Below are 26,502 nucleotides of genomic sequence, written 5' to 3'. Positions count from 1 at the left end.
TAAAACAAAGAACTATGGATGTTAGAGATCAAACACAAAAAAACAAAAATTGCTAAAGAAGCTCAACACGTCTGCAAACATCTGTGGAGAGAAAACAGAGTTCTCATTTCGAGTTCTGGAGGAGGGTCAACTGTCTTGAAACTTTAACCCTGTTTTCTCTTCACATTGCTGCCAGAACTGCTGAGTTTCCCCAGTCATTTGTTTGGCTCTACAACATGACATTTCGAGAAACTATTCCCAAAACACTCTCTAACTTCGCCAGCCAGGCGACCTTATCCTAACACTCGTTCAATTTGTATGTAGTGAAAGGTCACCCACGCTGATCGCCATTACTTCACCTTGGACACTCCCATCTTAAAGCTTGGCTATTGCTAGAGATATCTATAAACCACTTCCAACGCCTTCTCGAGGCTGACGTTGGAGAAAATTAACGTTGGAGCGGGGAGCAAGGCCCACATCGCACTGAAGAAACACTTAAAATAATACGTTATTGAGGCCGGTTACCAAGATATAGCCTTGAAACGAGATCTAAAGAGCAATCGGGTTGGCTCGAGCCTTAAAATGCCCTGCTCTAGTATACACTTTGAGAGGAGGAGGTGAAAAGCACTGAGTTGTCGTTGCCCGGAGCAGCTTGACTTCAAACAGAGTTCCCCACCCGTTGAAGCTGCTCACGTGACAGGCGGCGGCTCCATCCTGCGCATGCGTACTCCAGACTACGGCGGCCGAGGCAGTCCGTGTTTTTACGGGAGTGCTCCTCCCCGCCCCCTCACCAAGGCTCTCCGATCTGTTTCCATCTCGATGTCGATATCCCTCTCCCTCCTCCCCCACACAATCGGGCCGTTTTGTGATTGCTGCCGAGGAGCAAGACTGTTTCCAGAGGAAGCCTGGCCCAGGTTAGTGTGCGCGAGGCGGTTACAGCGCGCTGCTGCCCTTTAGCGTTTTCCTGACTGCCAGTTCGGGGAGCCGCAGCGCCATTTGACGGAGACTTTCGCCCCGGGATTCGGAGAGGGGGGGTTGTGAAAAAAAGCAGCAGCGAGCAGGCTGCACCGCGGCCTAGCGCTCAGGCTGTGATCTCGCGGCTCAGACCCCGCGCGCGGGCTCCAGAAACGGCTAAGCGGGACTTACCCCCCCCCCCCCCCCCCCACGCGTCCGGCCCAAAGGCGGCCGGGGAGAGACTCTGTGCTGCAATCCGCCCAGCTTCGCCGGACCCGGGCCTGAGGACCCTCCCCAAGCCTGGGTGTCGGCCCTGGGGCACCCGCCCCGTCAAACCATCCGGGGCTTGCCTGTGGTCCTGCACCATAATCGTGTGAGACAGGGGCGATTAAAATAAGCAAGTTTAACGATCTCAACATCCAGTGGGAGGGGGGGATGCGGTTGAAAGATAGACTATCGGGAACGGCGGTATGTGGTGAGGGGAGAAAAGACGGTGAGAGTTTTCTCTTATTGCGGGGTGGGGGCAGGCGGAGGATGCTCCTCTGGGAGGGGAGACAAACCAGAGGTTGCTGCTCCTCTGGGGGGTCGCTGGATAGACCCGGGGGTGACTCTTGCTGCAACTTGAATGAAATGTAGACTGGACGAAGCCCCCAATGGACTTGGAGAATACACGTAAAGTCTGTGAGTCTCTCGAAAAATAGGAACGAAATGAATTTTATTACTTTCTCAATAAGTGTTGGCACAAACACAGTGGCCTCCTGTGTCCGATTACTCTCATGTGGTTTGGTTAATTACTGATCTTGTTTGCCGAATTTTATATCACCTGAACTTAGTTCATGGTGGTAACATCAAAGTTGTAGAGTGGTTTGAAAGGTGGTGAAAGTCGTGATCCTTAATTCAAGTGAGATATTCCATCCTGCTAAAATACTCTTTTACAAGTTTAGAATATTATTTCTCATAATTGAGCAGAACATTCATTGAGCCAAAGTTTCATCCTGTCCCTCCCCTCTCATTATGAACCCTGTGAAGCGACAACAGAGAACTGTTCGCATGCTGAATAGTGGAGCTGAATTAGCTAAGCAATCCCACAACCACTGGATCAAGTCAAAGCTCTATTGTCCTTCGACATCCAGTACCGAATTGCAGTGGACTATCAAACAACTAACTGGTGGAGGACGCCCTGTAAATAGCTCCATCTTCAATGATAGTCAGGTATAGCACATTAGAACAAAGGCCAAGGCTGCAATAAGTGCAACTATTCTCACCCAGAAGTGGTGAATGGCTGACTGTCTAAGAGTGTCCAGTTTCTCAGATGCCAGTTCTCAGCCAATTCAGTTCACTCCACATGATATCACGAAATGGCTAACTGCACTGGACTTGGTATTGATGATGTGATAATGTTCCAGCTGCAGTCCTAAAAGAATACTGCAGAACCAGGTGTGCCCCCAGTCAAGCTGTTTGAGTATAATTATATCACTGGTAAAGTGACCAGTTGCTTAGGAATAGTGTGTTCACAAAATGCAAGATGTTCAGTTTAGTTTCCACCATGACCTTTGGACTGCAGATTTCATTATAGCCTTTGTCCAACATTCTGGAAATAGACCAAATTCCAGAAGTAAAAAAGTAACTGGTTGTGCAATCAAGGCAGCGTCTATCCAAATTTGTGGCATCCGGAAATCCTAGTAAAACTGAAGTCAACGCAATCCAGGGGAAGAAACTCTCTAATGATTGGAGTCATACTAAATGCAGAAGATGATCTTTGTCGTTCTTGGAGGACGATCAATATGGTCTCAGGTCTTCGCAGAAGTTCCTCATGAGAGAGATTTCTAATCAACCTGTTCAGAGATATTATGATACACTTCTGGAGCAGATGGTACTTGAAACTAGACCTCCTTGGTTGAGAGATGGAGGCACAACAAATGTGCCACGCGCCCAAGTTGTTCAGGAGCGTGTCTAGGCTTAATCACTTTCTGCTACTGCATTCGTGACCCTCCCTCTGTCATAAGTAGACATGCTCACTTCTGCAGTGTTTGCTATTCACAACTCTTTACATTATGAAACCCTGACCATGTGCATGTAGATCTGGACCACATTCAGACTTGGGCTGATGGGTGTCAGATAACGTTTGTGCCATACAAGGTTAAGGCACCCAGAAAGAACCTAACTATCTCAGCATCATATTCAAAGGCATTGTCGACACTCAGCACCTTTGCTATCAACATCATGGTCAAGCGTTTCTTCAAACCTCCTTTTGCTGTGTTTGGCTAGCCTTTTGTACTGCATGGTTTCTTTGCACATAACTTAACAGAAATTTTTTTTTCCCTGGGATATTTGTTCTGTATATGACACATTCCTAAAGGCTGGGCACCTGTGCTACATAGAAGGAACTTGGATAGGAGGGTTGTTCATGACCGGAAACTTAACTAGAGCAACCATGGAGATAACGTTGTCTTTGACAGCAGAGCATAACTGAAGGGTTCTGGGATGGCTGGCCTCCAGATTCCCTAATGACTGTACACTGCCCAAAAGGCAACAGATCCTTTGGTCCAACCAGCCCATGCCAACCATTTTATCAGCTACATTCGTCTAAAATGCCTGCTGTTGGCCCATGTCCTTCCAAACCTTTCCTATTTATCAACTTATCCAAATGTCTTTTAAATGTTGTAACCTGCATTCACCACTTTCTTTGGCAGTTCGTTACACAGCAAGTTTTGGAGCTCACGTTGAGGTTTTGGATGTAGGTTTGCTTGCTGAGCTGCAAGGTTCATTTCCAGACGTTTCATTACCTTACTCTATATCATCTTCAGCGGGCCTCAGGCAAAGCAATGCTGAAAATTCCTGCTTTCTATTTATATGTTTGGGGTGGTGATGTTATTTCCTGTAGTGAAGTCACTTCCTGTTCCTTTTTTCAGCGGGGTGGTAGATGGGGTCCAACTCGGTGTTTGTTGATAGAGTTCCGGTTGGAATGCCATGCTTCTAGGAATTCTCGTGTGGAATCTGTCAACAAACACATCGAGTTAAACCCCATCTACCACCCCCTGAGAAAAGGAACAGGAAGTGACATCACCAGAAATGACATCACCAACCCAAAGAAACCCAAACATAGAAAGCAGGAATTTTCAGCATTGCTTCGCCTGAGGCCCACCGAAGATGATACCTAGTAAGGTAACGAAACGTCTGGGAATGAACCTTGCAGCTCAGTGAGCAAACCTACATCCAAAGGTTCATTACGCACACCAAACATTGTCTGTTTAAAAAAAAGTTTGCCCCTCATGCCATTGTTAAATCTCTTTCCTCTCACTGTAAAAATGTCTGAACTCTCCAATCTTGGGGGAAAAGACCCTTGTCATTCACCTATGCCCCTCGTGATTTTATAAACCTCAGTAAGGTCCCCCTGAACCACCTCCGCTCCATGAAGAAAGTCCCTATCTTTCCAGTCTATTTTTATATCTCGTACCTTCCATTCCCAGCAACATGCTGGTAAATCTTTTCTGAATCCTTTCCGGTTTAATAATGTCCTTTCTATAACAGGGTGACCAGAACTGCACACAGTAGTCCAGTCGAGGCCTCACCAACATCCTGTACAACCTCAATATGGGGCTCCAACTGCTAAACACGAGGGTCTAAGTAATGTAGGCAACCATGCTAAACACCTTCTTCTTAACCACCCAATTGACCTGTGTCACAAATTTCAAATAATTATCCACCTAAACCCCTAGGTCTCTCTGTTCTACACTACTATCCAGGGCCCGTTCGCTAATTATATAAGTCCTGTTCTTGTTTGTATTACCAAACTGCGAGGCTTCACATTTATTCAAATTAAGCTCCATCTGCCACTCCTCAGTCCAATGACCCAATTGATCAAGATCTCTTTGTAATCTTAGATATCCTTCTTTAGTGTCCACTAAACCACCACTTTTGACAGCATCTGCAAACTTACTTGACCAGAACGTCAATCCCTTTATTCTGCATTGTTCCCTAATCTTGCCAGCCTTGCATTTCATTCTAACAGGACTGAACTCATGTTATCACACTTTTGAAGGCCTCCCACTTGTCAGTCGTCCCTTTAACTACAAACAGTCTACTCCAAACAACTTGAAAGATTTTGCCTCCTTCCCTTAAAGTGTGCCTTGCTCCAGTTAAGAACTTTAAATTTTATGAATGACATCATATTCCATAACTGTTCTAACATTACTAATATTATGACCACTGGTCCCAAAGTGTTCCCCGACTAACTTTTCAGTCACTTGCTTTGCCTTATTTCCCAAGGGAAGGTCAAGTTTTGCTCCTTCTCTAGTATGCACATTTACGTATTGATAAAGAAATTTTCTTGAACACATTTAAAAAAAATTATTCTTCATCCACACCTTTAATACAATGAGAGCCCCAGTCAATATTTGCAAAATTAAAATTCCCCACTATTACAAATTTCTTATTCTTACATATATGTGAGATCTCTCCATATATTTGCTTCTCAGTAGCTTGGGGAGGGGCGTGGCTATAGTACAGTCCCATCAAGATGATCATTCCTTTCTTATTTCTAATTTCAACCTATATATTTGCATTAAATTATCCCTCAGACATATCTTTGGCAATTATAGTATAATGCTTTCCTGAATCAAAGATGCCACTCCCTCTCCGTTCCAGGAAACTAAATCCCTACACATTTGCACCACCTGTTCAGCCATTCCCTACCTTTTTATTCTTACCCTTCTTAGAACTTAGCACCAGACGTAAACCAGAGATTACTAGTCCACACCGACCCTCCGAAGAGCAACCCATCCACACCCATTCCCGTACACTTACCCCTTCACCTAACACTACGGGCAATTTACCGTGGCCAATTCACCTAACCTGCACATTTTTGGACTGTGGGAGAAAACCAGAGCACCCGGAGGAAAACCACGCAGACACGGGGAGAATGTCAAACTCCACACAGACAGTTGCCTGAGGTGGGAATTGAACCTGGGGCTCTGGTGCTGTGAGGCAACAGTGCTAACCACTGTGCCCTGTGCCGCCCACTTTTTGTATTCTGTTTTTAACCTCTACCTACCTCTTATATTCGCCATGCAAAGCCTTTATCCTTACCCTAACTTTGTCATTTCTCCAAATGTGTACAACAGCATCCAGCGTCTCTCACTCCCCTTTGACAATATGCTTTAAACATGTTAATTCTGACAAGGAAAAGGAACATATTATTCCAGATTCACAATCATTGCCACACAATTTCCCGGCTGCGACCCTGACGGGAGAGTCTTCTATAACTATTATTCTTTTCAATCTTGACAAACCACATTCAACACAAGATTTGTTCTCAACTGCCCAAGATCGGACTACCACTTTTATTTTCCTTTGAGAGGCTATCTCTTTCAGCAGTGCCCAAAATGGAATATCTATTTGAGAAAGGAATAGCCACAGTACTTAGCAACTACCTCTTACCTATCCTGAAAGTCAACCATCTATCTGACTGATCCTGCTGTGTAATCACTTCTCTAAATCTCCAAGTCATCACGTTCCATGTCTCTTGAATGTCTTCAGTGACATTAAGCCTAAAAAAAACTCTCAATAGCACCATATGTATCAACATAAACCACCTTTCCTCACGCACAAATTTAATATGAAGCATTCAAAAAGTGGAAAAAAGGGAAACATATTAATATTAAAAATAAATCAAGCACTTAGCTGGACAAACCAAAAAATTACACTTCAAATACTCCAACAATCAGCTTTCAGTCTCATATTATGAACATAAAGCACTTAGCAAGCTTGTATACAAATATATTCAGCTGCAAATGTGTTGCTGGTCAAAGCACAGCAGGCCAGGCAGCATCTCAGGAATAGAGAATTCGACGTTTCGAGCATAAGCCCTTCATCAGGAAGCCCTTCCTGATGAAGGGCTTATGCTCGAAACGTCGAATTCTCTATTCCTGAGATGCTGCCTGGCCTGCTGTGCTTTGACCAGCAACACATTTGCAGCTGTGATCTCCAGCATCTGCAGACCTCATTTTATACAAATATATTCACCCCCCCAGCCTCAAAAGCTATACACATGAAGGAGCGTTTGATTATTCATACATACTTAAAATACCTTGTGACTGAATTAAAGTTTTCTTTCAGGCCAGCAAGTTAATTTATAAACAAAGTATCACTCATAATCCCGATTCTTTCGATGACTGTCAGGTGATCCTAATTTACTAACAGTTCAGAAGACTAGATGACAAACTGCTTTGCAGTGATTCACCAAATATCCTAAGACAGCATCTTCCAAACCCACAACTACTTCCGTCTAGAAGGACAAGGACAGCAAATGTATGGAAACGCAATCACCTGCAAGTTCCCCTTCAAACCAGTCGTCATTCTGACTGAGAAATCCATCGCTATTCCTCCACTGGCCCTTGGTCAGAATCCTTGAATTCCCTCCCTGAGGGCATTGTGTGTCTACTCAACGGCACATGGGCTACAGCGTTTCAAGAAACAACTCCCCACCGTCCTTTCAAGGGCTACTAAGAATGGCTGAAAAATGCTGGCCAGCCAGTAACATCTGCAGCACACGTGATTTTAAAAAAGAGAGAGGGGGCTTCTCAGTTAGTTGAATGTGCTACAGTTCTTTCAAAGAGAAATCCTGTCAGTCCTACGTCCTTCCACGTTAACTTTGTTACCCACTTTTGTTTCTCAAGTATTTTTCTGATTTCCTTTTGCAGACTAAATTGAATCAGTGAGATCGCACCTGGAGTATTGTGCACAGTTTGGTCCCCTTATTTGAGGAACAATGCAGTGGCATTGGAAGCAGTTCAGAGGAGGTTCACTGGATTGCTCCCAAAGATGAGGGGTTTGTTGCACAAAGAGAGGTTGAACAGTTTAGTCTATGCTATCTAGAATTTAGAAGAATGAGGGGAGATCAAATTGAGGTATGCGGGATAAAAGGTGTGGATAAAATAGATGTGGAGCGGATGCTTCCTCTTGTGGGGCATTCTAGGAAGAGTGGCCATAGTCTTAGGATAAAGAGTAGGAAAGGTTGTGAATCAGGAATCCGCTACCCCAAAGTGCGGAGGATGCTGGGACAGGGCCTAAATTTAAGGAGGAGTTAGACAGATTTTTAATTGGTAATGGGTTGAAAGGATTTGGAGCGAAGGCAGGAAAATGGGGGAGAGGAGCATATCAGCCATGATTGAATGGTGGAGCAGACTCAATGGGCAGAATAGTCTTAATTCTCCTCCTATACCTCACAAACTTATAAATTTGTATCCCCTACAACCTTGGGGAGGAAGCATCTTGCAAATCCCAACTACTCTTTGTAAATGTTTCTCATGTTTGGTTCTTTTAATTTAATTGAGATTAGGTTAGAGACATCTCATTATCACCTCTTCAGTGTTAGAAAAGGTTTCTATTTATTCTGTCCAAACCCTTTTTAATTTTATCCATCTCTATCAAATCCCCTCATCTAAGGAGAACAACCTCAACTTCCCTGTAGTCTTTTGTCCTTGGAGCCATTACAGTGAATTTCTTTAGAACTCTCTATGCAGAATTCAGATCCTTCTGATATCCAAATTAGAAACCATGATCACAGTGGGGAGAAACTGTTTATATAGGGTCAACAAAAAATTCTGTACTTCCGTTTATGAAGAATATCCACCTCTTGGCCACCTCAGCCACAGGACTGTCCTAGTAGACAGTAGACCTGTTGTATAAGTCTGTTCCTGCACCTAAACTTCCTTTTTAACCTGAATATTCCATACCAACCTTCCCCACTCGATTGTGTCTCCCCAGTGACTCCATTCTGGTAGATTCTTCACTGTTGGGGCTTTCATTGTGGTGCCCTCCTACTCTCTATGTCTTGCCCAAAGGCAGCCAGGGAGGGAGTGGGTGCAGCAATCTGCCAGCCTCCCCATAGCCAGATTCTACCAAAATCTGGGAGTTGGCCCTGGGCATCCACCCTGTAAAACCACCTGGAACATGTCCTTCCACATCCATTTCCAAATTGCACCGCACTATCAAAAAACTAACTGGTAAAAGAGGCTAAATGAGTAGCCCCATCTTCCAAGATAATGGAGCACATTAGAGCAAAGGTCAAGGCTACAATAATTGCAATCATTCTCACCCAGAAGTGTAGAGTGGATGACCAATGATCCTAACATCTGTGGTAGGTAAGTTACTTGAGATTCTAAGAGTTGAGATATACCTGCATTTGAAAAGACAGGGCTTGATTAGGAGTAGTCGGCATGGCTTTGTTCATAGGAGATCGTGCCTCACATATTTGTTAGAGTTCTTTGATGAAGTGACCAGGAAGGTTGACAAAGGCAGTGTGGGAGACATGGTCTATATGGATTTCAGTAAGGCCCTTAATAAGGTTCCACATGTTAGGCTGCTCTGGAAGGTTAGGTCACATGGAATCCAGAGGGAGCTGGAAGCAGAGTGTAATAGTAGATGCATGTCAGACTTGAAGCTTGTGACGAGTGACGTGCCTCGGGTTGGTGCTGGGCCCGTTGCTATTTGTTATCTATAATCAATGATTTGGATGGGAATGTACAAGGTAAAGTAAATTTGCAGATGATACTAAATTGGTGGTATTGTGAACAGTGAGGAAGATGATCAGACCTTGATCAGCTGAGGAAATGGTCTGAGAAATGGCAAATGGAGTTCAATATAGATAAGTCTGAGGTCTTGCATTTTGAAAAGTCAAATTAAGGTTTGAGTTTCATGGTGAATGGTAGCGCTTTTAGGAGAGGAACAGAGAAACCTTGGAGTTCAGTTACACAGTTCTCTGAAAGAGGTAAATAGGGCAGTGAAGGCGGCTTATGGCACACTGGCCTTCATCAGTCAGGGCATTGTGTGTAAAAGGAAGTTATGTTGCAGTCGTACATGACTTTGGTGAGGCCACTCTTGGAGTATTGTGTTCACTTTTGGTCACCTTGCTATAAGAAGCATCTTACTAAATTGGAAAGAGTGCAAAGGAAATTTACAAGGATGTTGCTTGGATTCAACGGTCTGAATTATGGAGAGGGGTTAGGTAAGGTAGGACAATTTTCTTTAGAGCGTAGTAGACAAAGCGGGATCTTATAGAAGTGGAGATCATGAGAGGCATAGATAGGGTGAATGCATACTTTTTTCCCCAGGGTTGGGGAATCAAGGACTAGAGGACATCAGTTTAAAGTTAAAGGGGAAGAAGAACCTGACTGGCAATGTTTTTTACACTGAGGATGGTACGCACATGGAATCAGCTGCCAGCGAAAGTGGTTGAATTGGGTTAATTGACGCCATTTCAAAGGCATTTGGACAAATTATACGGATAGGAAAGGTTTAGAAGGATATGTGCTAAGTACAGGGAAATGGGGTTAGAGTGGGCTCACTCTATCTGTCGTTCACTGATGCACAGCAGCAGCTCTGTGTACCATCTGTAAGGTTCATACAACAACTCACCTGGCTCCTCCAATAAAATTTTCAAAATATATCTACAGTATCACCAAGAAGAATGCATCACCAACACCCTCATATTCTCCAAATCTCTCAATCCTGATTTGGAAACACATCAACATTTAATTGTTAATTGGTCATAATCTTGAAACTCTCCCTGTAACCAAAGTGGAAGTACTCCAAATGGATGATAGGAATTCAAGAAGGTGGCATATACATCATCAGGGCAATTAGGGATAGACAACAGATATTGACTTTATCAGCAACTTTCACATCACTTAAGAATAATAAAACACTATTATTCCTACTTATTTAACATGTGGTTAAATATGCACCACTGACCAGTGTGTTTAAACACACATTCTCAAACAAAAACCACGATACTTTCAAGATTTACTTAAAGTGTACCTGAGTCAATGCAAAATCCTGGATCGTCTCAACTGTGCAACTATGAAATGTTACAATTCTGAGTGTTACTGTTGTCACAAAAGCAGGTTTATTTTTGACTGAAGCTCATTGATATGTTTTGTTTTCTATTTTGCTGTATATTTCTGTAAGATGTATTAGACTTTATATATCTTGTGTCTGGAATAGTGAATTAGAACATAAACTGGAATTCATCTCAAAATGGAGCTAGCATGTGCTTCATTTCAAAAGCATACTGCCTTTTTTTCCCTTCTTCATACTGAATTTTATATCACCTCTTACTGTCTGGACTCACCAAACTCCGGGCTAGGCGCTTCCCCAGAGGAAAAGAAAACCCTGCTGGAGTCATCTAATGAATTTCCAGTTCTTACTGCCTCTGTTCAGCCTTCCATCACCTGAATATAAATTCCCCTTAGTGTAGTGTTGCAATTTGCACAATATTTAGGTTAAGATGAAATCAACTTGCCATTTTAAAATGGTGGGTTCCTTTTTTTCAAAAGCATGAATTTTGTTTGAAACTGTTTATTATTTCAGCAAAATTAATGATAGGTTTAATTTCACAGGGTAAATTTCCAGCATAGATACAGTTGACTGCCCGACTTCCCAATCATATCTGGTGAAATCTTGATTTTATATTTCAGTTTGTTATTTATTGTACTCTTAAAGTTTAATGAGAACCTATTCAATTATTGCTGGTTCTTCCTTTTGCTTTTGTATTTAAATATGTTCCATTGGGTGTGTCAGGTTTTCTAACATCTGTTGGGAAGTGAAGGTATTTTTCATAACTCACATTTCAGTCCTAGTCTCTCATTAAGAAAATTAGAGGTTTGCAGTGATACTATAATTTATGAATCTGAGCTGCTGAGGTGTATGCTGGAAAATGATTTGAGTCCTTAAACAATTTCGCAGCCAATTTTTATATGCCATAAATTGACCTTATTATTTCCTGGTAATTGTTTATTTGGTCTTCCCTAATAATCTTTAACAGTTGCATGATATTTATTTTTTAATGTGAGTGCCATTTATTGGCCGCACGGTTTACAGGATAATAGATTGATGCTTGATACACTGTCCAGCTATATATTTCATGAAGAAATCCCACAAGCTCTAAAGTAGCTATGTATTAATTAAAAATGATGGATGAGGTATCATTTTGTGATGGTTGTGATCATCCTGTTTCAATCCTACAGTTTTATGTTATTTGAGTCTAGCATGAGGTAACTGCTTTTTCTATAATTTAACATATCTTGGACTTTGTCACAAGCAATAATGACTATTTTTCCGTGGAATGTGCAGTTGTCATGTTGTAGAATTCTCCACTGTGAATGTCATGGACACTAAGTATGCTTAGTGGTCACGGCACAAAAACTGACAAAACAGACTTGAAAATCCACATAGAAATGGATAGTTTCATTTGTTCGAAATGCTGCAATGCAATTTTTCTCCACAAGTACTAGAATCAGAGGTTTTACAGCACACAAAGAGAACTTTCAGCCCACGTCTTCACTGGTCATCAAACATCCACCAATTCTAATTCCATTTTCCAGAACTTGGTTCATAGCCCATTTGCTATAGCGTTTCAAGTGTTCGTTTAAATGCCTTTAAGGTTCCCATTTCTACCACCCTTTCAAGCAGTGGGTTCAAACTACCCACGACCATCTAAGCTAAATATGTTACAATCTTAGGTTGATGACCATTCATTGTTATTTCCTGTGATCATTCAATGATGAATGAATAAATGAGAAACCAGTGTACTTTACGAACAGGTATTTTATTACTGTATAAGATTTCACCTAAAGTTTAAGAATTTGTTTCTGCAATTATACATGATTTTTTTTGTTAAAAAAGTCAAACAAATGCCTAAAAATAGTAATATATTGAATTCTATTGTCGTACTTAAATTTCTAAATAGGAGGATGAAACTGGCCAAGATTTTGTTGGACTAATAAGTGTTCATCCATTAATCTTGAACACTGTAGGTGCAAGTGACATAAATGTCCTATGAACAGATCTACCCCATGCATTGTTAGCCTGATTTGAGTAGGTAAAAATGTCTAAAGTTCCATACCTCTGGATTTTGCTTTGTGTTAATGTACTGTAATTCATGTACCATCATTTGGATTTCATGAATTGATTTGATACTAAATGTTCAGATTTATGAAGCAAAATGAACTCGAAAGGTTTTTGAGAGCTTTCAACAACAGGTTAAATGAGTAATTACTCTGTAAGGTAGTATGGTATGAAACAATAGGTGAGCTTCTGAGGTAATGGTTAAACCAGAAAAATCAATAAGTTGTTTTCAATGTAATTGTTAACATGGCAAGGAGTCACTGACTGACTGAGTGAAAACAGAGTAAAACGGAATGGAAGATAGCATTCATGGTGAATAACTATGATTTATTCAGACTAAAGAGGGAAATAGTGACAACTAACTGGATGTGGGCTACATGTCATGATCCTGCAGAGACCAATGGTGGAACCTTTACTAAAACTGAATAGTGCAGTGAAACATCTGGTGTTTTATCCTCGGGGTCACCATGCCTTAGACTAGGTTGAGTAGGACAATCATTTGTGGTATTTCAGCTGATATGGGAATGAAACCACCACTGTTGCCATCAGTCTGCATTTCAAACCAATCGTCCAGCACTGTGCTAACTGACCCCCAATAACAATTGGTGTGACAAGATATTATTTATGTTGCCATGTGCACTCAAACCAAGAGAAATGCCCAGGTTAGTTGATAGCCAGTTTAAGGCACCTGAATAATGAAAAAGATTGAGAGGACCATGTGATTGTTAACCCTGAAGAGAAGAATTGGGGGAAACTTGTCAGGGTACAGTCAAGGGATAAGTAACACAAGGTAACTAATTATAAATAATATAACAAAGAATTATTTCTGTTGGCCTATAGTCTTCAAATCAAAGAAAATTGACTCAAAATTGGAGAAATTGCAAACTATTTAGACTCCAGACTTATTCCTGGGATGAGATACTAATTGTATGAAGGACAGATTTGGTGCATACCTATTGGAGTTTCGAAGAATGAGAAGTGATCTTATTAAAACATATAAGATCTTGAGACTGGATAGGGTGGATGTCCAGGAGATATTTCCTTTGTGTGGGAGACTAAACCTACAGGATGTTATTTAATGATAGGTCTTCCTTTTAAGGTGGAGATGACAATATTTTTCTCTAAGTTTGGAATTTTCTTCCCTGGGCTGAGTATGAGTTAGATTTCTTTTCCAAATAAAGAAATCAAAAGTTCTGGGTGCAGACAGAGTAGAGACGCGATTGCAGCCAGATCAGCCGTTATCGTGTTGACTGGTGGAGAATCAAAGGACTATTTGGCTGAGTCCTTTGTGATATTATGTTCCTATTTTTAATAGAGAGTCATGGACTTGTGGAGTAGATTGTCATGAGGGCAAATAGTATGGAATATCTTAAGGGAATATTAACTAAATATTTAAGAATTTGGGCAATTACAAAACACTAGAGGTTGGGTATAGCTAGATTTTACAGTCTTGAATGGGCCTGTATTTTCCCACAGTGCCAAACCAATCTACAGTTGTTCCTTTAAAAGAACATTTTCACCTTGCAGTCTTCAGTGTTTCTTATTGGCTATATCCAATTGTTTTAATTGCTACTTGGTAAGATAAATAGTTTTCTATTTCATTTCTTTTTGCAATGCCTATTTATCAAGTCTGATTGTCTCCATGGGATGCTGGTTGTAGTTGTCATTGGAGTCCTTTGTTTAATTCTTAACTATTATTATAACACATTTTAGAATGGACTTAGTTAAATCCAAGTATTGCACTCAATGCTTCAGTCCGTTTTTCAACCCTGGATGATGCAGTTTAATTTTCACCATATTTGAAGCTAATCATCTTAGATCATTCTACATTAATTATTGTAGATGTAAAATTTCCCCATGAGAATTAACTATTGGCCTATTCCTTCCATTCTATATTTCAATGTTACTTTTGCTATCTGGGTTCGCACCGTTATTTGTTAGCACCATAATGTATGAGCGCTAATATAAAATATTTTATACCAATGTGCAAAACAGCCTTTAAAATATTCAGTTGATGTGTTTATTTTCTTGCCAAAGTCTGTTAGTTTAAACTGAAAATTTGCCATTTTGTATGATATAAATGCCAAATTTCATTCTTGCTTACAATCTATTCATATTACCCTTTTTATTTTTGCTAAAGCTTTGGGGTATTCAGCGGGGGTTTGTTGAATGTATATTGATGCTACTGACATTGTCTTGCGCTTTTCAAATCCATTTCGGATATAGGTTTGGATAATAAAAGCCACAATATAAGAGACCCGATGGGCAGTCAGCTCTCAATATGCTGATTGATTGATTGGTTTTCTTCTAGCACAGCTATTACTAGGAGGCTGAAGATCAGCTTCAGAATTTGGGGATTTAGATCCTCCTATCTGAAACAATATACACTTTGTTATTAACATAAGTCAAAACTAATGCATTGTATAATGGGAAATGCACTTGTTCTAAAAATAAACAATGCAGAAAGCATCTGTAACAAAAGCTATGTTGAACTCAGACTGGCCCTCCCACCTCAGTTACCCCAGCTACAAATTAGAATGGATGAGATTGGAGAGAATGTGTTTAAATGAGATTGTTGCTAACATCGTGGCACTTGAATAGAAATAACATTGGTCATTGATTTATTAGCCACTGCATTTCTTTTAGGTGCTTATTGTAGTGAATGCATTTAATATACAATGACTTTTGTAAAAGTGTTTTCAGAATGTGGATGGGAAAGAATTGCTAATTCTGCATGAAAATTAAATCATGTTGTTTGTGGCACCCATGTATAGGAAGTAAGACAAGTAACGCTTCTAATTTTGCATCTTCCCTTATCCCTCTGTTTTGATTGTCTAATTTGGTCAATGATATTACCAGTAATTTCGTAAACATCACAATTAATATTGTAATAACAGCAGTTCAGCTGAGTTTTAAGTTATTTAATAATTAGTGGCCATTTGGCAGATACTAACTTATTTCTTATTCACGAAGTTCTCAGCCAGCACTGAGTTATTTAGGGCTGGCAAGGTACTGCTCAGAACAATACTTAGTTGAACTGAATCACTTAAAGGAAAACATTACATCAACTCTTAACATAAGTAGCTGTACTTAACATTCAGAGAAGTTGATGCGCTAGGTGGAAATATTCAACCTAGTGCAATCAGAGGTGATCTGAACAGTTTGGACAAAGTGTTCTGCATCAGGCTAAGCAGTAGACAATGCAAAGATTTCAATATTAAGTGCTAAAATTAGTGAAGAAATCAGCTCTTCGATCCATCTGTGGAAATAATGGACATTTAAATAGGAAAAAATCATTTAAGTGCCATTGTGGGCAAAGTTAGTGAAGCACTGTGTCACTGTAGCAATCTCAACCATGCATTTTCTTAAGAAGAAATCGGGGAATTTGTCATCCTGCAAAGGTATAAGTTGGGTCTCGCGCAACTCGCTTAGTACTGAACTGCATTTCTGTATATCCAGGAAAGTCTTAACACCTGTTGTGTACAGGGATTACATTTGAAATAGGTATTTGGAGTGAAATATTGTTAATTACAATGCATCCCTCAACCAACATCATAATATTAGATTATCTAGTCATTTACATCTATATCACTGTTGCTTGTAGGATCTTGCTCCATGTAGATTGACAGCTGTCACTTTGCCCTTTAATAACAGTTTTCATGTCAGGAGAGGAAAGGTCATTGTTAGGTGAAGCTGAGTGTTATCAATGCAGATGTAGGGCCTGAAATGTTTTTGGATGGATATCACTGATGACAACAGTAAATAGCAAGTACATTAAAAGGCAAAAGTAAACTTTGCTGGACCTGAGAGGTAAAGGTATTTGGCCCTTGCACAAGATGGATAGGAGTGAAACTAAGCAAATGTATGTTCACTTAATGGAGATGAGTGCTGTGGTTATTGTCAGCGACTCTAGATAAATTGAGAAGTATGGGAAGTAATTATAGTGCAAAAGTGTTGAACAGTGTTTACTTTCACTATATGTCAATTGTTGCTCTTGTAATGAAAAGTATAATTTCTATAAATATAATTTTAGGGAAGTTGAATTTCAAAAGAGACGTATGTGTGTTTTGTTTGTTTCAGTGAGGAGTTTTCCTAAAAAGAAACAAATTCAGAATTCTTCCGGAACAGTGACTAGATCATGTTGTTTTGTCAGAAAGCAGGTGAGTGCAGGTACCTCCTTTTGTGCGAAATAAGATGTTTACACTGCTGGGTTTACAGCACATAGGTTAACATTTAAAGCTAGGGTTCAGAGGGATATGGGCCAAATGCTAGCAAATGGGACTAGACTTATTTAGGATATCTGATTGGCATGGATGAGTTGGACCGAAGGGTCTGTTTTCGTGTTGTACGTCTCTGACAGTGACTGTATGACTCTATTAGCTGTATTTTCAGTTCAGCAGAATTTAAGATTGAGTAGGTTTTCACATTCAGTTCAGACAAGACAAGGGTTGGGTTTATAAGCGTGTTTTGTTCTTCGGAGTTCACAGAACAAGTCACCTCAGCAGAAGGATGTTTTTTGTAAAACTTCCAAGTCTGGAGAAGTAGAGTGGAAATGAGAAGATTTAGGCTCACCGATTTGTGCAAAGCTCATGTTAGTCTTGGGAAGAACCCGTTGAGTTGTCCCCCTTGTTATGGCAAAAAACTGTAAGGAGTCAGTTAAGCAGAAACTTAAAAGTTGTGATTAGGTGTGTTTCTTTCGATTTGAGTCTCAAAATATTGTTGTGCTGTGTGTGTGATTTAAGGTTGTTCTGATTTCTGTAGGTAGCTTTAACTTTTAAAAAATGTTTGTAGTAATTAACCTCTGTTTTAAAAAAATCTGCAGTTCGAGTAAATATGTTTCGGTGACTGTCATGTTATCTAGCTAAACAAAACATGGTCTTTTCAGCCAGTTTTCATTCTCAGCTCTGACTTGTCCAATAGTATCATCAGCTGAGATCATAATACTCTGAGCACAATTAATGACACTGTGGAGGACGCCTCAACAACTGCACGTGTTTTGCTCACTGCTACCTGTTTGTAACATTTAGGAATGTGCAATAACTGCTGGCCTTACTGGTATGCCCATATCATTGGAACACAACCACCGCTGCCCCCCACGCCGTCGCCTCAAATAGCATAGCCTTGACTCCCCTGTATTGCAGAAACTCCCATCTCTAACTTCCAGTTCCTCTCCAAATTCTGATGGTCCACTTTCCTTTCCGGGCTTCCCTGGATTCTTGGAAGCTGCATTCCAGCACTTAAAGCTGGAGTTTTGCATGTGAGAACAAAAAGCTATTGCTCCTGCATTTTTTTTCCCCCGAACTCTAATCTGGCTCAGATGCAGAAGTAATTACTGCTCCAAGCTTTCAACTGCCACTCTTTGTTGCACTGAATTGTTGTTAGCACACTGATTTGAAGCCTCCACAGCGCTCAAAACTTTTTTTGAGCCTTGTCTGAAAATATAGTCCTCAACTACACAGTCTCGATTCGACTCAGTTGTTTTTTCAAATGCCCAGCTAAAGTTATTTCCTTCACAAAGCCTACTTATCTTTGTCTCCCCTTGCAATTGTCTGTAGCCGTTAGTGTTCAGAGTGACCCTGGAATTGTTTTGAGTAACCTGGTGAAAACACCACAACAAGCTGTACCCTTATTGCTAAGCAGAACAAAATGTGGCACTTCCTTAAAGCCGAGTATACTGTGAAAGATATTATGTTCAGAGTGTGCTGGCTTACAGCACAAATTGTGTATAACAAGATGTAATAGACTCTACAACAGGATATGCACTGCTGCCACTATACATTGATGATGATAAGAGTGAATTTTTAGAATGTGGATGGTGTACCTGTCAAATGGGCTGTTTTGTCTTGGATGGTGTCAGTCGTCTTCAGTGTTGCTTGAACTGCACCTGTCTAGGGAACTGAAGAGTATTCATTAGTCGTGATATGCCTTATAGTTGGTGGACAGGCTGTGGCAGTCAGGAGTGAGTTACTCATCACAAAGTTTTCAGCCCCTGATCTGCTTGCTTGCTGCAGTATTTGTACAGATGGCCCAGTTCAGTTTCTGGTCACTGTTAAGTCCTCAAATGTTGATAGTGGGAGATTTAATAATATTGATACCGTTGAATGTCAAGGTATGATGGTTTATTTGTCTTGACTGGAAATGGATAAGAGTACCATTAATGTAAGTTGCTCTCCAACCTACATACCATCTTGACTTGGAATTATATTGCTTTTCCTGGGTCAAATTCCTGCAACTCCCTTTATAAAAGTACTGCAGATGCATCTTCACTTGACTGCAAAGGTTCATTAAGATGGCTTACCAACACTTTCTTGCGGGTAATTTGGCTGCTGCAATAAATGCTAAGACCACTTTCTTTTAAAGATGACAGTCATTACCCGTGCTTATTTGGTGTGAATGCTATTTGCCACTTATCCATCCAAGTGTGAATGTTCAGTTTTCACTGCATATGGACTCTGATCTTTTCAGGGAGGAGAAAGTGAGGACTGCAGATGCTAGAGTTCAGAGTCTAGAGTGTGGTGCTGGAGAAGCAAAGCAGGTCAGACAGCATCCGAGTAGCAGGAAAAATGACATTTTGGGCATAAGTCCTTCATCAGGAAAGAGAGATAAATGGGAGGGGTTGGGATTTGGGGAAAGGTAGCTGAGAAAGCAATAGGTAGATGAAGGTGATAGGTCAGAGGGGGAGGTGGAGTGGATAGATGGGAAAGGTGATGGTCAGGTCAGGAGGGAGGTGCCGAATTGGACTCTTGGGACTGGGATCAGGTGGGGAATGGGAAATGAGGAAACTGTTGCGAGACCCTGCAACCACAAGGGATAAATGTGGATTTCAACAGTTTCCTCATCTCCCTATCACCTTCTCACTACTTTCCCCCAAACCCTTCAGTAATTGACAAATCGTGAATGTCAGTGGATAGTATGCAGTCACCAAGAAGCATTTCCTCCCCCATTCAGATGTTATGATGAGGGGGAACGTCATCGCTGAAGCAGTTGAATATGGTGGCCTGTAGCGCTATCCTTGGGGACAACTGCAGTGATGTCCTCAGATCTCTAACAACCAGAACCATTTACTTTGTCCTGGTAGGATTCTGACTAATGGAGAAATTCCATTGACTCCAGTTTCGCTACAGTTGGATAAAGCCACATTCTTAACAAACCACTGCTTTGAATTTAAAGACAGTGGGGCATTTAACCATGCAAATCTTTTGTAATATCGGCTATCACAAATCTTGATAGGAAACAATACAATAGTGGCTGCAGTCCAAAATGCTCCAATAGCGGTGAAATGCTCTGGTTCTACTGTACTTGTGATATTTCTTTCTTAATTACGTACCTACACTCATTTCATTGTGTCAACTTTACCGGGTTCACTTTTAGGTCACAGACAAGTTTTAAACAGGATTTTGTAGAACAACAATTTCCAACTAAGTCTAAGATAAAATTAAACTACGTTGTTTGGAAAAAAACATACTCACTGAAGATCCTTGTGGTATCGTTTTGGTTTGACTACAGATATGTACTTGTTGAACCTGCTCCATTTATTCTTTTAAACAGGAAAGTTCAAATCTGAAAACAAACTAGCAGGATTGTCATTGCTACTATAGTGAATGTATATAACATAAAATTCAGTTAATCCACGAGACCAAATATATCTGTGACACAGTCCAATAAAGAACAAAACCTATAATGTGTGCAGATTAATAAATAAGTCATTAAGACATTTGTAAATGGGTATGGTGATATTGACTTCACAGAGAGTCCGGTTAATATGAACGCCAAATACTAATTCAAGGTGAAAACCAACAGTTGTATGCATAAGAGGAAGTGCTTATTGGTTGGCAAGTGGACTCTGACTGGTGGGACCATTGTCATGGAGATTGCACCAATTGGTACTGATTGACATTTAGAAGTCAGGCTTTGTTTAAGTTTTAAATAAGCCAGGTTAACTTTTATCAGAGTATCGCACTGAGAAATGAATCAGCAATTTTATTTAGTTGTAATGAGTGTAGTGCGTATGTTCTTTTGGCTGCAAAGAACAGAGTCCTCTGCATTAATATATGTGCAAGGAAGTATGCCATGCTGTGAGCCTGACAGACAGTTTGATATTTGTTGTCAGCACAATTTTAATACTGGCTACCCTAATCGGATAAATTCTCAGTGTACCTGGTCTAAACTCTCAAAGGGCCCTGAGGTTAGATTAGATTAGATTACTTACAGTGTGGAAACAGGCCCTTCGGCCCTACAAGTCCACACCGACCCACCGAAGCACAACCCACCCAGACACATTCCCCTACATTTACCCCTGCCCCTAACACTATGGGCAATTTGATATGGCCAATTCACCTAACCTGCACATTTTTGGACTGTGGGAGGAAACCGGAGCACTCGGTGGAAACCCACACAGACAAGGGGGAATGTGCAAACTCCACACAGTTAGTCGCCTGAGGTGGGAATTGAACCCAGATCTCTGGCGCTGTGAGGCAGCAGTGCTAACCACTGTGCCACCATGCTGCCCACAAGTTGGTCACTTGTGGTCCTGAAAATTGCCCAATCTGCCTAGATTTGGGTAAGGTATCTCAAAGCTTTAGCAGCAGATAAAGCTAGCTGTTTTATGTTGCTACTATACATAGCAACATATATCAATTTTGCCGTTAACAGGATGTTGCAATCAAGCCATAAAGATGTTCTGCCAACCTCACAAATGAGTAACATAGAACATGAATTTATTACCAGTATGATGCCAGGAATATTGTTTGTGCCATAAACTGGTAGATCATCTAAAATACTGTACCTCTTCAGCTGTTGCAACAAACAAGATATGAACAATACCTAACCAGCCAGCCATGCAAAACTTCCAACACAGTGTCTGACATTATTTATGATTGTGCAATTGGACAAGATTTACCGAATGTGAGGAAAATTATGCTGATGCCCAGTTTAGGACTGTTGGTTTGGCTTGCATTGGGGAACATCTCAGTGTCCTGAAAGATAGATACATTAATAAGTAGGGTGCAGTTCTTTGCATGAAGACAGAATATGTGTGCTCACTGCACGTTTCGACTTAACAAAATAGGTGGCATCTGTTTGCTGAGTCAATCTGCCTGATTTATATTTTAATCAAATCCTGACGGCTGTCAATCAGCATTAATAGGTGCATTCTCCATGGCAATATCTCAATCTAGCCTCATTTGCCAACCAATCAGCACATTCCTTCAATGCAGTGTAAATGTTGGTTTTCCTCTGAATTAGTTTTCTTGTAATTGTCCTGATAAGTACAAGCAAAAGGCATTCACCAAGTATTTCTCTTTTAAGCAATATTCAAATTCTGTCCTACAAATGGCAGTTTGATTACTGTTACGGCAGCCATTAAAGTTGAGATGCCTGTATGAATAAATCTCTATGCATTTGGATCAAAATATTATTCCTGATTAATTTATCCAGTATTATGAATAAGTTTAGGTCTGCACCATCTATGACAATGAAGTTTCACGGTCCTAATTAGGTTTTATCTGGCAACCTGACAGCTTTAATGAAATGTGTTATCATCTTGATAAGCTTTAGATGTCAGTGGTGATGTTCTAATATTCATGCTTAGAATTCTTTCCTATTTTCTATGAAGCAGCTGACTGTGAATATTTGCATATGAAAGTTAGTCAAAGGATATTTCTGTCAAAGATAATAAAATCTTCTGGTCATTCAAACTGAGCAATAAACTTCCACTGATTTAATGTTACTGACTATTCTACTTGTACAATTGAAGTTCAAGTTATAATGTGTGTTGTCTTTAATTCAGAGTGCATATTTTTTCTTGTCAATCATTTGCTGTTTCACCAATCACTTGCATGATTGCTATAACAATACAAAGCAGTGCATAATCTGGTATTTCACATTGTAGTTTTAACCTTGTAGGCAGTTGCTTTCCACTCACAGTAACGCTACTGTTGTCATTATAACTTCTCAATTTCAATCAAATTGGTTTTGATGATGCATGCAATGCAACTCTGCTATGGTGTCATGCTTTAAAAGTATGCACCGGCTTCACTGACCTCTGAGCACATTTTGAACTTGAAGTGGAGTCAATTTAAATGTTTTAAATTCCCTGAATAGTGTCAAAACATTTAGATTTTAATCACTGCAAAAGAAGCTGTGTGTGTGTATCAGGGACACTTTGTTCACTGTTCTCCAAGAGAATTTGAATTATTCTTGGCATTAAAGGTGAGGTACTACCTTGTTGGATGTGGATGTGGCTGTGACTATGCCTTAGTTTATCAGCTTATCAGTTAATCCAATTGAGTATAAAAACATTAATAAATACACACAGGGTATTTTACATAATATAGTAATCATACACTGGGGTGACTGGCAAAACAAATTGGCGTTCCAATGAACGCCTACATCCCTTTCTGTGCTTTCAGGTTTTCTTTATGTTCGGAGAATGTTACCTACTGTGCCTTGTAAGACGTAACTATGGATGTGTTTTTGTTTAACAGCTGGGTTTAAACCTTCAATTTACAAAAGTAATTGTGTGATTTCCTTATTACTGAGTAGGCAAAATATATGTAATTATCAAATATTTGTCAGTATGTTTCCTACTGTGCAGTAATCACCATGAATTGGATTTTGAGGCATGCTTTCTGAAAAATATTTAGCTCGTGTGTTCTTTTTGCAGGTTGATGTTTCTTCACAAGAGACCTATGGTTAGTTTTCAAAATAGACCAGTTACAGAACTATGCTGCCAAACTACTAACCATCCCAACTGGCCTGAACAAGACCATTCACAAACCACTGATTGGCTCCTGGAAAGCCAGACCAAAAACTATTGTCGATCCACAATAATCTGAAATCAATCTATCTTCCAGTTGGCGAGGAATCTGTGACAATGGACACAGAATCCACATATTCTGGATATTCCTACTATTCAGGTCGCTCCAAGAGCTCTCACAGACATGGGTAAGTACTGTTTATTTAAAATAGTTTGTCTTATTTTCAGTGTAGTAATAGCATGGATCATTTTTAAGGGATAACCCAATGTCAATTCATGTTGAAAGAGTTGGAGGAAGGGAAGAGAGTTCTTATTCATTCAAACTTCAAGAATTAAATTTTTCTGTCCTTTGATTTTCACTGAGCGAAGCTCATTATTAATTTTGTAATTTAATATTCAGATCCTGTGTGAACATCCAAAGTTTATGGTGAAAACTTGATATTAATTGTTATCTACCATATTTAAGAAGTCTGCACAAATGCTTTCCCCAACAAAGTGGGTCCATAGTTCATAAACTTCTGTATGTTGATGGGCTCCTGCCATGTGGCCCCTTCTATGTGCAGAAAATTCACTTGTTGTCTTTACACTGTTTGTTTATGTGCTGCTCTCCTACTGCTATGTACATATGATATTATAAGGGAAGGTGATTCAAATTTGTCATTGGAAATTGTCATAACCTGGCAGTGTGTGGCATGAATGTTATTTGGAAGTTGTCAATCCAAGCTTGACTATTGTCCAAGTCTTGTTATACGCAGGGGCAAGTTACTTAACACCTGAGGAGTTGAGAATGTTACTTAACACTTCCAATCATTTGTGAAGATTTCTGTTTCAAGCTTTGTGATGGATGAAATATCATTGATGCTGTTGAATATAATTGTACCTTTGATTACCTCCTGGTAATTGTACCTCCTGGGCGGCACGGTGGCACAGTGGTTGGGCGGCACGGTGGCACAGTGGTATGGGCGGCACGGTGGCACAGTGGTTAGCACTGCTGCCTCACAGCGCCTGTAGACCCGGGTTCAATTCCCGACTCAGGCGACTGACTGTGTGGAGTTTGCACGTTCTCCCCGTGTCTGCGTGGGTTTCCTCCGGGTGCTCCGGTTTCCTCCCACAGTCCAAAGATGTGCGGCTCAGGTGAATTGGCCATGCTAAATTGCCCGTAGTGTTAGGTAAGGGGTAAATGTAGGGGTATGGGTGGGTTGCGCTTCGGCGGGTCGGTGTGGACTTGTTGGGCCGGAGGGCCTGTTTCCACACTGTAAGTCTAATCAAAAAAAAAATTAGATTAGATTACTTACAGTGAGGAAACAGGCCCTTCGGCCCAACAAGTCCACACCGACCCGCTGAAGCGCAACCCACCCATACCCCTACCGTTACCCGTTACCTAACACTACAGGCAATTTAGCATGGCCAATTCACCTGACATGCACATCTTTGGACTGTGGGAGGAAACCGGAGCACCCGGAGGAAACCCACGCAGACACGGGGAGAATGTGCAAACTCCACACAGTCAGTCGCCTGAGTCGGGAATTGAACCCGGGTCTCTGGCGCTGTGAGGGAGCAGTGCTAACCACTGTGCCACCGTGCCGCCCACCGTGATTGCTCACATCCAAATCATTTATACAAGATGATACTCCCTGAGGAACTCCTACAGTGATGTACTGGAGTTAAGATGAATGCCTACAAAAACTATAACTATCTTTTGTGCTAAGAATGACTCTGACCAGTGTAGAATGTTCTTCCTGATTTTCATTAACTGCAATTTTGTCAGGCCTCCTTCATTCCATAATTGGTCAACTGCTTCCTTGATGTCAAGCATGGTCACTCTCACCCCAGAGCCGAAAGTCATATTTTTGTTCATGTTTGGGGAAAGGCTATCTGTGAACTGGACCTGAGTGGCCCTGACAAAATCCAAACTGAACAATAGTCCACAGTTTATTGTTATGGAAGTGATATTTGATAGCGCTATCAATGACACATTCCATCACTTGGCTTAGGGCTCACTGATAGGGCAGTCATTTGGCTGGATTTGATTTGTTCTGCTTTTTGTTTACAGGACGTACCTGGCTTTGCAAAAGCGCTTCACATGTTATAACTCATTGCATCCTTAATTCCGTGAATTTGGACACATGCTCTTAATTGCCATTGTTGAGCATTCAGTCAAGATGAGATGTGACTAAAATTAAATGGGTGTTCAGTCAAGGGAAAGCACAATCTGAGTTTGGAGCTTTGCAGAAGGCACTATTCCCAACTCCTGTTGTGTATCTGGGCAGCACAATGTCATAGTGACTCACGGTGCAAGGAACCAAGGTTCAATTCCAGTCTTGTGCAATTATCTGTGTGGAGTTTGCACAATCTCTTTTGACAAGTTTTCACCCACAGTCAAAAGATGTATAGGTTAGATGGATTGGCAATGCTGAATTGCCTATAGTGTCTAGGAATGTGCAGGCCAGATGGATTAGCCATAGGAAATGCAGAGTTATGGGGATAAAGTGAGGGGGTGGGTGTGGGGACAGTGCTTTTCGGTGGGCCAGTGTGGACTTGATGGGTTGAATGGCCTGCTTCTACAGTGTAGGGATTCTGAAGTTCTAAGAAATTGACAGCTGACTGCTGGAGGACTGCTTCCTGTGTATTCCTATGGATGGGAAGTACTGTATTTTCCTTCCATTAATTTACAGTGTATTTTATAACTGAGTTTTATCAACATGACTTTATTGCAGTGTTTTTGTTGCTGGTGTTCCAATTTTTTTTGCCTCGTTCATGTTCTGTATAGGTTTAGTCCCTTTAATCATCTGTTTGTTTATCTTACTCTAAATTTTGTTTACTTTTTTCAGAGTACTTTTTAATGAGTACTTGCTTAAAATTGTCTCTATCACAACTTTATAGGAATCTTTGAGGGTAGATCACTT

The 26,502-nt window shown here is 40.7% G+C and overlaps 1 protein-coding gene across 2 annotated transcripts in view; it reads left to right on the top strand.

Moving 5' to 3' along the window:
* The first annotated feature begins 731 nt into the window (after positions 1 to 731).
* Positions 732 to 26,502, top strand: part of LOC132821068 (vang-like protein 1) — a 58,127-nt gene continuing 32,356 nt past the window's right edge. Inside the window, exons 1-3 of one of the 2 annotated variants that reach the window (XM_060833584.1) lie at positions 732 to 893; positions 16,921 to 17,000; positions 23,504 to 23,784. In XM_060833584.1, coding sequence (XP_060689567.1) covers positions 23,714 to 23,784 — 71 coding nt within the window. In that variant the 5' untranslated portion in view covers positions 732 to 893; positions 16,921 to 17,000; positions 23,504 to 23,713. The remainder of the gene's footprint in view (positions 894 to 16,920; positions 17,001 to 23,503; positions 23,785 to 26,502) is intronic. The other variant, XM_060833583.1, reaches the window with a different exon arrangement.

Source organism: Hemiscyllium ocellatum, chromosome 12 (genome assembly GCF_020745735.1).
Source record: "Hemiscyllium ocellatum isolate sHemOce1 chromosome 12, sHemOce1.pat.X.cur, whole genome shotgun sequence".
NCBI lineage: Eukaryota > Metazoa > Chordata > Chondrichthyes > Orectolobiformes > Hemiscylliidae > Hemiscyllium > Hemiscyllium ocellatum.
The sequence above is the reverse complement of the archived record's forward strand: the minus strand, read 5'-3'. Positions and strand labels throughout refer to the sequence as shown.